Raw genomic sequence first — 16,658 nt, 5'->3', positions numbered from 1 at the left:
ACTCTTGTTGAAGTTTAGATGGCAGAAAACATGTATTTATGAAAACATGGACAAAATATGATGTAAACAATTTATTGTGCATTTGCACACATTTTTACAAAAGAGTGTATTTCCAGGGTTGCCAGGTTTTGACAACAAAACCCGCCCAATTGATAAAAATAAAATAAAATTTGGTAGGGTTCCCCTGTTAAAATCCGCATTTCACGGGCTAAATACCACGTTATTGGGGTCGTGGACTTGGCAACACTGTGTATTTCCACTCTAAAAGGATTGATATTACAAAGGTACTTAAAAAAAAAAAAAAAAAAACTATTTAAAATGAATAGACAATTTCTATAAAACAGCTGAAAGACCCCTTGAGGATTAATTATTTTAACTTATCCCATTATCCCAAGGTTTGTAGATTGTCCACTGCTTTACGTGCCCTTTGGTCCACAGCTTACATCAGATATTTTAGCTTTGCTGTTGTACTCCAGTCAGACAGGGGGCACTAGAGATGCCAAGCCTTTAACAGCAATGCACAGCATAAGAGGAAGGCGATCCTGTGGGTTGCTGATTTTTGTAGCAACTGAATCCTTCTCCTTAAGCAGCCTCACATTACAGGAAGCAAAGAGTGATGTAACCTTCTTGAAAACCTCATCAGTTAATCCAGCCAGAGAAGCATCTTTCAGAGAGGACTTCTTATTTGAAGTCATATTTTGCACCTGCAGGACAATAAACACGTCATATAGGCAGAAAAAAAGCAAGCTCTGTTCCTTACATGTACAAAGCCTGCTCAGTCTGTTGTCCTCCAAGCCAGAAGATAATTAGCATGATAAAGTTAATGATTTCCCTTAGGAATTTTTTTACAATGATGGCTCTGGATTTATGAGCAGATTAAGGCATGTATTTAACACAACCTGGGACACACTTTTTTGGACTTCTAAATCTCAACACCCATTCACTGCCATCATTGTATTCATCTAAAAGAAGAAAGTCATACACACCTATTGGATGGCTAAATCATGGGGTAATTTTCATTTTTGGGTGAACTATACCTTTAAACAGGCCCTATTTATTACGTGGCATTAATGCTATGCTTCCATTTTTCTTAGATGAATCTGTTCTTAATACAGAGTACGGTTACTTAATATGAAGATACTTACAAGATGAAGCAAAGCTTGCAGGGTTGTGTAACTGCAGCAGGATTTGAGCTCAAGCAGGGCAGAGTCAGTCATCTCTACATGAGCACAGGATTGGTTATGAGAACAAAGGTGTATGATAACAAACAACCATCAGGTAAATCATGATGCATTGAAAGTGAAACTACTGATTGCTTTTATGACCAGTTAATAATATACAAAACTCAATCCATGACCTTTATTTATTTGTCAAAACTCTGTCACTTTAACTGAACTCACCATCTAAGGAGCTGATGAGCAGATGGGTGGCAGTCAGAGTGCTGGGTTTCTGCTGCTTTCCAGAGGGGTTAGCCCCAGCGCCCTTCTGTACAAGATCCAGTGTGGCCTTCAGAGCAGGTACCTTCTCTAATGCACTGGGATCAGGCTGTGCCCCACCACACAGGTCCTCTAGCTGAGAGAGGGACAAACAAGTCTAAAGCTGTCCAACATGTCTGTTATTACTGTTCAAAAGTTTGGGGTAAGTTTTTTTTTTTTTAAGAAATCAATCCAGTAAGGATGCATTAAATTGATAAAACAGTGATAGCACGTTTTTATAATGTTGTAAAAGGTTTCTATTTAAAATAAATGCTGTTCTTTTTTAACTTTACATAAAAAGCTTCATAGCTTCCAGAAAATATTAAGCAGCACATTGATAATAAGAGGAAGTGTTTCTTTAGCACAAATCAGCATGTTGTAATGATTTTATTAAGAATCATGTGACACTGAAGGCTGGAGTAAATTGTAGTAAATGCTGAAAATGCAGCTTTGTCATTACTGGAATAAATACATTTTAAAATATAGAGAAATTTTGAATTGTATGATTTAAATGAAATGAAAATGGAAATTCTGTTATAACTTGCTCACCCTTATGTCGTTACAAACCCGTAAGACCTTCGTTCATCCTCAGAAAATAAATTTAGATATTTTTGATGAAATCTGAGAGCTCTCTGACCCTCCCATAGACAGCAATGCAACTGTAACGTTCCCAGGTCCAGAAACGTAGTAAGGACATCAGTAAAACTGTCCATGTGACATCAGAGGCTCAACTTCAGTTTAGCAAAGTTACGAGAATATTCCTTGTGCGCAAAGAAAACAAAAATAACAATTTGCTTTGTGATACTCTCCAAATTGCCAGAAAACAGTAACTGGGGGGAGAAGAATTGTTAAAATAATTTTTTTTTTTTTTTTCTCTGCACACAAAAAGTATTCTCGTAGCTTCGTAAAATTGAAGTTGAGCCACTGATGTCACGTGGACTGTTTTACAGATCTCCTTACTACGTTTCTGGACCTGGGAACGTTCCAGTTGCATTGCTGTCTATGGGAGGATCAGAGAGCTCTCAGATTTCATTAAAAATATCTTAAATATCAAAATATCTTTTGTGTTCAAAGAAGAACAAAGGTCTTATGGGTTTGGAACGAGATGAGGGTGAGTAATTAATGACAGGATTTTCATTTTGTGGTGAACTAATCCTTTAACATATTACTATTTATGCATTATTGCATAAAGAAAATCCTTGATGAGTATAAGAAACTTCTTATACAACAGTTGTATATATATATACAGGGGTTGAACAATGAAACTGAAACACTGGCCAAAATAATGTTGGTGGTTTCATGGCTAGATTTGCACATCCTGGTGGCTAATATTCAATGATTGCATGTTCCACCAGTAAGAGCAGAGTGTGAAGGTTGAATTAGCAGAGCAGTAGCACAGCTGTATATAAAATATTGCAATGCACACAACATAATGAGAGACATATCAGAGTTCAAAAGTGGACAAATTATTGGTGCATATCTTGCTGGCGTATCTGTGACCAGGACAGCAAGTCTTTGTGGTGATGTCAGCATACCACCATGATGAAGGACGAACCACATCCAACAGGAGTAACTGTTGATGCTAGAGGAAGCTGTCTGAGAGGGATGTCCAGGTGCTAATCAGGATTGTATCCAAAAAACATGAAACCACAGCTGGTCAACTCACTGCAGAATTAAATGTGCACCTCAGCTCTCCTGTTTGATGTCCAGGTGCTAATCAGGATTGTATCCAAAAAACCTGCCAGCAGCAGAAATCTTGGGGTTGTGGACGATGTGAAATGTATTGTTCGCTGATGAGTCCACCTTCACTCTCTTTCCCACATCTGGGAGAGTTATGGTGTGGAGAAGCCCCGAAGAAATTTACCACCCTAACTATTGCATGCCCAAAGTGAAGCATGGGGGTGGATCAGTGATGGTTTGGGCTGCAATATCATTGCATTCCCTAGGCCCAGTACTTGTGTTAGATGGGCGCGTCACTGCCGAGGACTACTGAACCATTCTGGAGGACCATGTGCAACCTCAGCTCTCCTGTTTGTTCCCTGAAGGTGGTGCCTTGTATCGGGATGATAATGCACCAATACACAGCAAGACTGGTGACAGAGTGGTTTGATGAACATGAAAGTGAAGTTGAACATCTCCCATGGCCTGCACAGTCACCAGTTTTGAATATTATTGAGCCAGTTTGGGGTGTTTTGGAGGAGCGAGTCAGGAAACGTTTTCCTCCACCTGCATCACGTAGTGACCTGGCCAATGTTCTGCAAGAGGAATGGCTAAAAATCCCTCTGGCCACTGTGCAGGACTTGTATCTATCATACTGAAGACGAATTGATTCTGGAAAAAAAAGGAGGCTCTACACCATACTAATAAATTATTGTGGTCTAAAACCAGGTGTTTCAGTTTCATTGTCCAACCCCTGTATATATATATATATATTAGGGATGCACCGAATATTCAGCCACCGAAATTTTTTATCACCGAAACAATACGGCCGAAATGTTGTGATGACGCAAACAGAAACCGCAACCTGCACGTGTATGGTGGGTTTTTGTTAAATGTAAGCCAAAATCATCACAATTAAAAGAACCAAACACTTAAACTACTTGTGCATTGAATTTATTTTATATACGAGTTTCACAATTTCACAATTTGAGTTGAATTACTGAAATAAATGAACTTTTCCATGACATTCTAATTTACTGAGATGCACCTGTAATTTGTATGGCCTCCTTTGGCCTTGATAACCGCTTGCATTCTTGCTGCCATTGTTTTTATTTAAATTCCAACAATAATTAATATTTTAGCATTAGAAACACTAGTGTGACTAAAGAGCTTACACATACTGGTGTGGATTAACCATAACAGAAACATAAAAAAATTAATTGGGTAATCACCTGTTTACTGTAAGTTGAGGGCAGCTGTGGAACAAACCTTACATTGGGTGGTGGCCTAATACATTTGTTAAGCACTGTATATGTTTTATTTAAGATGGTATTTGTTGTAGAGTAATTCCTACTGTTTCAAAAAAACTAAAAATCTGATGTAAGGTTTCCATGTCTCACTCACTGCGTCCTCCAGCACGCTGATGGCTGCACTGTCCTGCAGGAGCTGAGAGATCTGCTGGAATAATGAGGAGCGTGTGCTGGATGGGAGTTTAGAGAGAACTGTAAACTGCCCCTGGAGTCCTTCCAGATCTTAAGAGAGAAAGTAAATCATCTTTATCAAAGCATTTTTATGGAAATAATGTAAACGCTATAGTATTAACCAACAGTCCTTACTTAAACTCCATTAGGTCAATATACAGTGCTGTGAAATAATATTTGCCCCCTTACTGTTTTTTTTTTTTTTTTTTTTTTTTTGCATATTTGTCATCCTTAAAAGATTCAGATCATCAAACAAATCTGAATATTACACAAAAATAATGCGAGTAAACACAAAATGAAGATTTCATTTATTAAGGGAAAAAAGCTGTCCAAACCTACCTGGCCCAACATGAAAAAATAATCTTTGTGTAATATTAAAATTTGTTTAATGATCTGAATCATTTAAGTGTGACAATATGCAAAAAAAAAGTGTTATAAATGCAATCCAGACGTTCTATTTTCACTATATTGGCACTGTCATGTGACCCACCAGCATCACTTTACAGCCATTCACAACTAGTAAAGAATTCACTTCCTTTCACCTGTTTTGTGAATTCAAACACACCACGCTTTCACATCACATTTTTTATCTATTATATAGTAGGGAAGTGTGCGATTTCTGATCGTGTTGGGCTAGCTGTGATGTATAACGGATTGATTGTTCTACACTTGGGGAAATTAACTTTCCAGTGGCTTACTTTGCAGTTAACGCTGAATAATTACTCTGAGAACAATTATTTTTTTATTGTAATTTTTTTTTTATGTTGTTTAAATGAAAGATGGTTAGAGTAGCTACTGTGATGTTACCTTTCTGCAGTTTATTGGTTGTTTTCCCAGGTGCAGCACTAACTGTCCTTGATGGCTTCACCTTCACGGGCCCGTCAACTTCAAAACCACCCTTGATATTTGGCAGCAGGCACAGTTCTGACATAATGGATGACAGTACATTCATACGGCTTGTTTGACACAGCGTGAGGTCATATTTATTTTTAACTTTCAGATGAAAATTTCAGACTCTGTGTGCAGTGACCTTAAATCTGGTTCCTCAAGCAAAGAACTTCTGATCAAGAAGGTAATTGGTACAAAAACTTCCAATGAATGATTTAGCAAAAATGATTTACCGTAGTTTCCAGTTTGAGCAACTTCTAGTTCAATCACACTGTAAGCAATGGTGGTTTTGGGTGGGATGTTGATAGACACATTAGTGTCATACTCGACAAAAGGCTTCTCTTTATCATTGACTGACACCTGCAGAGAAACAAGAGACAGACGGGACAGTTTGTATTAGGAGGAGAGGAGACAGGAGGCAGGAATGGACACGTCCCCCTGGAATGTTGTTAATGGATGGAGATACACCCAAGACATGTCATCGGGAAAGAAGAATGTGTGATCACAAAAGCCCTACCTTTATCGTCTTATTGAACCCAAACATTCCAGTGCAGGTACCACCTTCCTGAATGTCCTCTGTGATGGTGCAGGGCTGAGTGGTGACGATTCGCTCCTTCACGAGCGTCAGCACCTCCCTCTGCGACTCCCGTGTCTGCTCGATCAGAGAGTGCTTCAGGTCCAGAACTCTACAACCAAAGCAGAGATTCAAGTGTGTCACATGGATTTATTGTCAGAAATGCATTCATCTACACGTGGAAGGTGTGTCTCAAGTCTTCATTGTCTAGAACTTTTCACCTGCATCAATACACCTGGATTAACTTAAAAAAAAGAAACGGTTGGAGATATATCTATCTTTACAATTCTCCTGTTGGTGTCGTCAAGATTTAGACAAATAAGCCAAGAAAGTTAGACAAAGAATATTTTTAGGTTACATGACAAAACATTCAAAGTGCATGCACGCTAATTTTAAAGGAGTTTTAGATATGTGACAAATGAGGACAAAAAAAAAGAATGAAAGAAAAAAAATCTTTACATATCTGCACATAGAAATGAAACCTCGTGAATCGTTTTTAGATTTCTAAAAACAGTGTTCAATAACTGTTTTTTCCCCTCACATATATACATGAGTCTATTATGGAAGCCTGTTTCCGCCACTGAATAAGAAATTTAAAAAAGTTAATTGCGACTTTTTTATCGTAATTCCTAGTTTTCATCTTGCAATTCTGCCTTCTTTTTTTTAAGAATTGTGAGATGTAAACTTGTCAGTATTGCAAGCTGACTGACGGAACTGGACTTTTAACTTGCAGTTGCAAGTTCATATCTCACAATTCCAAGAAAAGAAGTCAGAATTGCGGATATAAATTCTGAATTGTGATGAAAAAAAGGTAGAATTTTGGATTTATATCTTGCAATTGTGATTTTTTCAGAATTTCAAGAAAAAATAAGAATCGTGAGATCTCAACTCAGAACTGCAAGGAGGAAATTCAGAATTGTGAGAAAAAAATTCACAATTACATTTTTTTTTTATCTCTTGGCAAAAATGTGCTTCCACAGTCTATCCTTCTTAATCATTATTATTTTTTATATATATATATACATATATATATAAATATATATATAAATATGTGTATATATATGTAATAAAAAAAATCATCAGGTTTTTACCTTTTAAACTAGACACATAATTCTAGACTCTAAATTTCACATAATTGCCTTATATAATAATGTGATAAAACAATCGAAAATCAAAGCATATTTCTTAGATCCCTTCAGCCTTAAATCTCAGTTTGTCATCGAGAAGGAGGACAAAGAGAAATATAACAAGAATTTTGAACACAAACAACACGCCTTGTACTTTCATTTCCTTATTTTCATTCACCATTGTCTGTATCTGTCACTACAGGCGAGATTCACGTGTATTTAAACCACATTCCATATCACAACACTCTTATCTGACCAAGCTTGTGAAGACAGTGGCTCTAAACACAATCACGTGGTCAGTCCCTCACCTAGATTTGGAAGCCTGTAAGAGATTCTGCACATCCACCTCTTGTTTCTTTAAGTTTCCAAACGATGACTGAAGTTTGCTGGAGCCGGCACCCCCCACATTAATGGTCCCCGGCCCAAGTTCCGCTGCAGCACTTCCACTTTTGTTATCCACAACTTTGCCATTATAGGTCAAAAAATCAGTTTCAACCACAGCTGTGAAAAAAAAATTATGTACATCAGCTCTTCCAAACACATAACACCTTGTTAAACAGTTACACACACAAACAATTTGGGGAACAATTTTCACATAGAAAACATGATACTATAGTCCCTTGAGAAAAATAAATGTACACTTGTAATGTATGCCAAATCATAAAAGTATATTTTCTAAAAAAAAAAAAAAAAAAAAAAATGTTTGTGCAGATAAAAAAAATGAAAAAAAAAAGAAACTTAAGTGTAACCTAAAGATAACATGTACCTTAACACACTTTAGTACACTTTTAAAGTGCATGCTGTAATAATGTCAAATTAAAAGTTTTACCTTAAAGTACATTTTAAATCATAGTCATCCTTTTGTTTGTGCTGTTTTTATTGTGTGGACTAACTTTACTAAATATAGTTCAACTTCTGTATTATAAGGGTACAACTTTTATTAAGGTGTCCTTGTTACAGTGTAATTATTCCAAATTAATTTAAGTACTGAGAAATATTCATTAACTACATGTACTTAGCTATAGTGGTAGGTCTAAGGGTTTAGGGTTTGGCTTAGGGTTACTTAAATGTAATTATGCATAATGTTTGTGTTCTCTATAATAAGAGGTTTATCATGTAACGTGTGTTTTACGATAGGACATTCAAGCTATCACAGACCCTATACTTTCCTGCACAGAATGACAGAAAAGTCGCTCTGTAGCCTGGATTTATGGGCTCTCCAACAAGGAACCTCATTTAGTTTGAAGTCTGACTGTTTAGGTTCTGTGGGCCCCTGCCAAAACCATAGCGTTTTTCTTGATGACCAGGGCCAGAGGAGGCCAGAACCATCCGAGTCATTCATACGGGACACCTGGGATCAGGGAACCATCAGCGTCGATCTCAGACACCAGGTTCTTATTGGCTTCGCCCAACATCCTTCATGCTGACAGGCGAAAAAAACACAAATACTGTCCACACCTTTATTTCATTTCAAAGGAAATGTACTCCTATCCTGACACTATTAGATTGCTATTGATATTACATGGAATATCTTTCACATAACATTTAGTACTTATTTTACCAGTGTCATTGTTTTCACATTACATGTAGCCTACTTAAAACAGTAATACCATTAAAGTATACATTATTACAAGAAAATTAACCTATATGTCTGTACATTTCCTGGTTAATATTACTCAGGACTTAAGTGTTAGAAATGCCCTGGAACGGACACCTTAAAATAAAAGTAAACAATTAATCATATTTAATCATTCAGTATTATAGTATTCCACCCAAGATGGCATCTCTGTACCAAATTTACCCTCATCTAAGGACCGACACTTGTCGTTTTAAAACACTGGTCTTGCTAGAGTTGTGATATACAACAAGCATATTGCCTGCGATACATTATTTGACCACGTGTTAGTTCCGTAGTTAAACAATAGCTAACTCATACCTATACATAACTGAGTATGACACTGACCCGCGAAAATTCTCTGTCTCCTAATGCCGAAAGTCAACGTTACAATGTAGCGATAGAAACAATCCTTTCTTGAGTTACTTAAGTAACCCTTTCTTCTCTTCATAACGTAACACTTTTGACAGAAGCAGACTAAAATTGATGTTTAAAGTAACCATCTTTACAGACAACAGAAAACTTTGTAAATGATAATCTCGCGCTTCCCGTCTCCTGCTCTCTCGTGGACTGAACACATCTAATATCACAGCTGACACAAAAGACAGACACAACAAGTAGTCCTGGTGGTTTTACTTAGTCCAGCCCTACCACAAATGTCTTGGTTACTCCCAGACGACGAATCTTTCATTTGCTGCACAGGTTTTCCATCACAGCATCGGTCCTTTAATCTCGAGAGAGGGGTTTTGTTCCAAGTTTTGTTTACAAGTTGCCACTGAGAGAATTTCAATCTTATACATAGGTTATAGTAATTTTGTTTAATTGGCTCACAGCATGTCTTTACATCGGTATCGTTTTATCTAACGTAGCCTCACCTTGTCCTGTATGTCTTTCTTCGAAAGATTATGAAAAAAAAGAACACTTAAGTGTACCTAAAGATAACATGTACCTTAACACACTTTAGTACACTTTTAAAGTGCATGCTGTAATAATGTCAAATTAAAAGTTTTACCTTAAAGTACATTTTAAATCATAGTATCTTTTGTTGTGCTGTTTTATGTGTTGACTAACTTACTAAATAAGTACTTGATTATAGGGTTACACTTTATTTTAAGGTGTCCTTGTTACAGTGTAATTATACATTTAATTTAAATACTGAGAAATATTCATTAACTACATGTACTTACTATAGGGTTAGGTCTAGGATTAGGGTTTGGCTTAGGGTTACTTAAATGTAATTATGCATAATGTTTTGTTCTTATAATAAGAAGTATATGTAACGTGTGTTACAAGGACATTCAAGCTATCACAGACCATATACTTTTCTGCACAGAATGACAGAAAAGTCGCTCTGTACCTGGATTTATGGGCTCTCCAACAAGAACATCATTTAGTTTGAAGTCTGATGTTAGGTACTTGGGCCACTGCCAAAACCAGTAGCGGTTTCTCTTGATGACCAGGGCCAGAGGAGCCAGACCATCCGAGTCATTCAGACGGGACACTGGGATCAGGGAACCATCAGCGTCGATCTCAGACACCAGGTTCTTAGTGGCTTTCGCAAACATCTTTCATGCTGACAGGCAGAAAAAAAACACAAAACTGTCACAAGTGTATTTCATTTCAAAGAAATGTACTCCTGACACTATTGTATTGCTATTGATATTACCATGGAATATCATTTCACATAAACATTTATTACTTTATTTTACAGTGTCATTGTTTCACATTACATGTAGCCTACTTAAAACAGTAATAACATTAAATTATACATAATTACAAGAAATTAACCTACAGTTCAGGGTAATTAATATTACTCAGTGCTTAAGTGTAGAAATGCACTGGAAGGACACCTTAAAATAAAATGTAAACAATTAATCATATTTAATCATTCAGTATTATAGTATTACACCCAGATGGCATCTCTGTACCACATTTACCTCATCTAAGGACCTACACTTGTTTAAAACACTGGTCTTGCTAGAGTTGTGATATACAACAAGCATATTGACTGCGATAGATTTATTTGACTCAGTGTATAGTTCCGTAGTTAACAATAGCTAACTCATACCTATACATAATTTAGTATTACACTGACACCGAATAATTCCTGTCTCATAATGCCGAAAGGCAACGTTACAATGTAGCGATAGAAACAATCCTTTCTTGAGTTAAAGTAACCCTTTCTTCTCTTCATAACGTAACAATTGTGACAGAAGCAGACTAACTTAATGTTAAAGTAACCAGTTTTACAGACAACAGAAAACTTGTAAATGAAAATCTCGCGCTTACCGTCTCCTGCTCTCGTCGTGACTGAACACATCTAATATCACAGCTGACACAAAGACACAAGAGAGTAGTCTGGTGGTTTTGCTTAGTCCCGCCTCCACAAATGTCATTGGTTAACTCCCAGACGACGAATTTTTCATTTGCTGCACAGGTTTTCCATCAAAGCATCAGTCCTTTATCTCGAGAGAGGGTGTTGTCCAAGTTGTTTACAAGTTGCCACTGAGAGAATTCAATCTTATACATAGGTTATAGTAATTTTGTTTAATTGGCTCAAAGCATGTCTTTAACATCGTATCGTTTTATCTAACGTAGGCCTACCTTGTCCTGTATGTCTTTCTGGAAAGCAAATCCCATAAAACTGTTTATTTATTTATTTGTATGTAAAAGAGAGCAAGGTTTTGAGTATCTGGTGTGGCTCACAGTAGGAAGGCGCAGTCTGGAGGGAAGAGATCATGTCAGTCTGTCACACTAACTGGTTATGTAAGAGTGGAGGAACAAAAACACAAAAATCTGAATTACAGTTGATAAATGGGTCTCAGAAATAAATGAATAAATCAGTCAATTAAAAAAAGTCTAAAAATGACCTACTGTCCAGTGGGATCAGATCTTCTCTACTAAGAGAAAGCAGTTGAAAAATACACACACTTAGAAGATTTTAATTCAATTCGTTTAGCAACATGACCCAACAAAAAATGTCTTGGAAAAAGTAATGTGGGTCTTTGCTTTCATTATCTAATGTGACCCCTTGAGCGGCAGCAATAATGTCAAAATTTCTAACCTCTGTGGATGAGTCCTGCACACTGGCTTGGAAGAATTTTTGCACTTTGACCTCACAAACTGCTCTCTCCAGATCCGTTCACAACATTTCTGTAAGGTCAAGACCTTGATATGACCATCCCAAAACATTTGATTTCTTCTGCTTTAACCATTTTGACCACTGGTCAACCTATTTGTGCGATTTGGGTCATTGTCTTGCTGCAAGACTCACTTTCTGTGGAATTTCAGTACAAAGACTGACATAATGACATATTCACATGGAATTAAAAGATTAAACTATCCTGGGTTATGTTTCCCAAAAGCATTATTAACCTAAGTAGATTGTATAGGTAGAAAAATGGTGCCATTTGTTTCTATAATCTTTTTTAGGCTGCTTTTGGGAAATGCAGCCCAGGTCCAGAAATAGAAGAATCACTCCAAATCATATACTGCCTTTATTGTACATTACAGCTGAGTGAAAGTGAGTGAAAATCCTATTATTATTATTATTTTAAAAGTAACACCTCTCATTTAACCCAAAAGTACGGTTTTGACTAATTTGTCCACAAAACATTCTTCCAGAAGTCTTTAGACAAGCAGTGATTTCAAACCCTCCTTTTTAAGAAACTCTGGTGAACTGAATAAGTGAAGTTATTTAACTGAAGCATGACAAACTTTCACCACCTAGTGTGAAAACCAGATTTTTATAGTGAAGACCCAGTTTCTTTTTATCCAATTTATTGAAACACCTGACTCCATTTACCCGTTTTAAATATACTTTTCCCAGTAAATATATATTTAATACTGGAACCAAAAAGGTTTGTGTATTATTTAATTAAATTCTCTTAATCTAGTTGTAGTATTAGCCCCATTCGTTTGTCATCTTCTTTTTCCTTTTCAACTCCATTTAAATTTCTTTTTTAACTCTATGACTCATAAAACCCAGTGCTGCAATGCATATGTCAGCAGGAAATACACTGTGGGTTGTCAAGGTTTTTCCTCAACCACAATAAAAGCCCATTCAAAAAAAAAAAAAAAGTCTACACGAAACACAGCTCAGGGATGATGCATTTGCATGCAAACTGATTCATAGCAGTACATTTTTTAATTTCATCTTCAAAAAATCCCAGACTACAAAATCTGAAACTTTAGTGCCCCATATTCATTGGCTGAACCAAAAGAAAAAATTAATCCTTGTACTCTCAAACTTCACAAATACACTCTTTAATAAAGAATGGGTTCCAAAATGGGTTTTGTTTGAAGTGAGACTTTATTGAAGGACAGAGGAAACGCTGCAGTGATCAACACGCAAGTACCCCAGTCCCCCAACATCATTCGTCGTAGTGTGTAGTGAGAAGAGCACAGGTTATAGGTCAAACCTTGTGGAAGAAGTTTTAAAACACTGCCAGGCTCACGTGTGTGATGGTAATGTTCAGTATTGTTGAGCCATCTGTCAGTCTTGTGAATAAGTTAAAATGAATATAAATGTTTCTGAGATCCTCAAACATTTTGTTCATTCAAGTGTCTCAGAGTAAAAGGCGGTTGTAAAATTACAATACTTTGTGGCGATACATTGGATTTGATTAAAAGTTCTAGCAAAGTAAATGTATATAATTTAATATAAGGCATTATATGTATTATAATCATATTCTAATATACATCAAATTCCTCGACAGTTTGATTGTAAGAGGTAGTCGACGCAGTTTTGTTCTGACAACATACTATACTCCTTTTTTAAGGTGCGGTCACCTGCAGGACTACATTTAGCCACAAGGGGCCACAATCCAACAGTTTTTCTCTTGGTTTCTTGTGCTACTTACAATGCACATCAAGAAAAAAAGAAAAAAAAAACTCTTTTAAACTGGGCCAGGATTGCATATTTCTCATACTTCCAAAGGATCCATTTGCATAAATGAAACTACAACATAATGTTAACATATTAAGGCAACTGAACTGTTGGGACATTAAATTATAAATGTTAAGGAATGATTTGAAGCGATCAGCCACCAGTCTCTCACAGCTTTATCAGTCTCTACCTCACTTTAAAAGGTGTGCGTTGTCTCTTGAAGCTGTAATGTTGGCCAGAACAGATAAGAGCAGGCAACAGTGAGCACAGATGTAGTTGGCTGCCTCTGAGTTACCAGAGGACCGGACAGTCAAGGTTACTGAATCCAGGATCTTTCCTTAACTCCCAGTAAGTGTTGTTGCTCACCCAGGTGTCATCTTTGGACTTCCTGTTGGTGATAAAGCAGAAAATAATTTTACCAACTAACTGGATTTGGCTGTGTAATGTATTTTTCCTAAAAAGACAGTTAGTAGTGTAGTTCGTTCATACTGGAAGAATCGAGGTTGATGTGTCATGTGGTTCTCCTCCAGGACTCTGCGTCTCTCTCGCTGCAGCTGTTCGATTCTCTGCTTCTGCATCTCTGCAGATTCAATGTTCCCTTCCTCCAATAACCTGCAGACACAAACAGTGTCATATGAAATTCATTTATTCTTGCATAACATGACTGATGCATTGATGTCATCGTCTGGTGGCCCTGAAGGTTCTGTCTGGTCTTATCGGCTGTGACACATCTATGTTGGAATAACTCCAACTATGTATGTCACAATTACTCGTAGAATAGTTTTTCTACAATATCCAAAAGATTTGTCACACTTAAGTGTGTGAGTTGTAAAATTACAACAGCAAAACTTATAATGGCAACAGCTTAGCTCATCAATATTAATTAGATCATTGTTATTAGTGTGCACTCAAATAGCTTAATATTCATGGCATATCATTTTTAATAATCACATTTTAGTTTCTTCTGAGATACTGAAACTTTAAAGTGCTAATAACTGTCCAGTTTATTTGGCAGTGGTATCATCTACTGCAATACTGGTAATTAAAACTATTTAAAAAAAAAAAAAAAAAAATATATATATATATATATATATATATATATATATATATATATATATAGAAAAAAAAAGACAGACTGAAATATAAATATCAAGTCAAGTCAAGTCACCTTTATTTATATAGCGCTTTAAACAAAAAAGATTGCGTCAAAGCAACTGAACAACATTAATTAGGATGATAAACTTAAAAAAATTAAACAAAAATTAGAAATGGTGCCTAGGCAACTAACTGAAATACGTACTAAAATTACTAAAACTAAAAACTGAAATACAAATAAATATTTTTTAATACAAAAAATAATAAAATGACAAAAGCACATAGCAAAATTACCAAAACTTCAACTAAAATTCAAATACAAATGTAAAAATAAAAGATTTGAATTAGGACAATTGAAAATTAAAAATGATAAAGCATTAGAAATATTAATAAATACTATTATAGAATAGAAATAATATTAAAATGACCTTGATCTACTGCCCGTTGGATATTCTGACTATAGTTTCACATTATAAACAAAGGTCAAAACAGTTTTTAATATTCAATTTAGTTTTTTCATTTAGTTTTCATTTATTCTATCGTTATTTTTAGTTAATATTTAATTTTATTTAGGCCAAAGTTGCACCAACTGGTATCATTTAAAAAATACATTACACAAACCCGAATCCAAAAAAGTTGGGACACTGTACAAATTGTGAGTAAAAAAGGAATGGAATAATTTACAAATCTCATAAACTTATATTTTATTCACAATAGAATATAGATAAACATATCAGATGTTGAAAGTGAGACATTTTGAAATGTCATGCCAAATATTGGCTCATTTTTGGATTTCATGAGAGATACACATTCCAAAAAAGTTGGGACAGGTAGCAATAAGAGGCCAGAAAAGTTAAATGTACATATAAGGAACAGCTGGAGGACCATTTTGCAACTTATTAGGTCAACTGGCAACATGACTGTATAAAAAAAGAGCCTCTCAGAGTGGCAGAATCTCTCAGAAGTCAAGATGGGCAGAGGATCACCAATTCCCCCAATACTGCGGTGAAAAATAGTGGAGCACTATCAGAAAGGAGTTTCTCAGAGAAAAATTGCAAAGAGTTTGAAGTTATCATCATCTACAATGCATAATATCATCCAAATATTCGGAGAATCTGGAACAATCTCAAGGTCAAGGCCGGAAAACCATAATGGATGCCCGTGATCTTCAGGGCCCTTAGACGGCACTGCATCACATACAGAAATGCTACTGTAATGGAAATCACAACATGGGCTCAGGAATACTTCCAGAAAACATTGTCGGTGAACACAATCCACCGTGCCATTCGCCGTTGCCGGCTAAAAATCTATAGGTCAAAAAAAAAGCCATATCGAAACATGATCCAGAAGCGCAGGCGTTTTCTCTGAGCCAAGGCTCATTTAAAATGGACTGTGGCAAAGTGGAAAACTGTTCTGTGGTCAGGACAAATCAAAATTTGCAGTTCTTTTTGGAAAACTGGGACGCCATGTCATCCGGACTAAAGAGGACAAGGACAACCCAAGTTGTTATCAGCTCTCAGTTCAGAAGCCTGCATCTCTGATGGTATGGGGTTGCATGAGTGCGTGTGGCATGGGCAGCTTACACATCTGGAAAGGCACCATCAATGCTGAAAGGTATATCCAAGTTCTAGAACAACATATGCTCCCATCCAGACATCGTCTCTTTCAGGGAAGACCTTGCATTTTCCAACATGTCAATGCCAGACCACATACTGCATCAATTACAATATCATGGCTGCGTAGAAGAAGGATCCGGGTACTGAAATGGCCAGCCTGCAGTCCAGATCTTTCACTCATAGAAAACATTTGGCGCATCATAAAGAGGAAGATGCGACAAAGAAGACCTAAGACAGTTA

The 16,658-nt window shown here is 36.4% G+C and overlaps 2 protein-coding genes across 3 annotated transcripts in view; both read right to left on the bottom strand.

The window, feature by feature from the left end:
* Positions 1–56: 56 nt before the first annotated feature.
* On the bottom strand, positions 57–11,262 carry gsdmeb (gasdermin Eb). The gene is made up of 10 exons (XM_042740846.1): positions 11,109–11,262; positions 10,177–10,392; positions 7,513–7,705; positions 6,021–6,189; positions 5,737–5,863; positions 5,423–5,539; positions 4,539–4,666; positions 1,401–1,572; positions 1,146–1,219; positions 57–704 (listed from the first exon to the last, which is right to left on the bottom strand). The coding sequence occupies exons 2-10, from the start codon at positions 10,382–10,384 to the stop codon at positions 477–479; spliced, it is 1,416 nt and encodes a 471-aa protein (XP_042596780.1). The 5' UTR covers positions 10,385–10,392; positions 11,109–11,262; the 3' UTR covers positions 57–476.
* A 1,850-nt stretch (positions 11,263–13,112) lies between these two features.
* osbpl3b (oxysterol binding protein-like 3b) overlaps positions 13,113–16,658 on the bottom strand; it is a 66,805-nt gene continuing 63,259 nt past the window's right edge. For both annotated transcript variants that reach the window (XM_042740842.1, XM_042740843.1), the window contains 2 exons: positions 14,197–14,319; positions 13,113–14,095 (listed from right to left, as the gene is read on the bottom strand). In XM_042740842.1, the coding sequence (XP_042596776.1) occupies positions 13,999–14,095; positions 14,197–14,319 (220 nt within the window). In that variant the 3' untranslated portion in view covers positions 13,113–13,998. The remainder of the gene's footprint in view (positions 14,096–14,196; positions 14,320–16,658) is intronic.

The sequence above is a fragment of the Cyprinus carpio genome, chromosome B16 (genome assembly GCF_018340385.1).
Source record: "Cyprinus carpio isolate SPL01 chromosome B16, ASM1834038v1, whole genome shotgun sequence".
NCBI classification, from domain to species: Eukaryota; Metazoa; Chordata; class Actinopteri; order Cypriniformes; family Cyprinidae; genus Cyprinus; species Cyprinus carpio.
The sequence above is the reverse complement of the archived record's forward strand: the minus strand, read 5'-3'. Positions and strand labels throughout refer to the sequence as shown.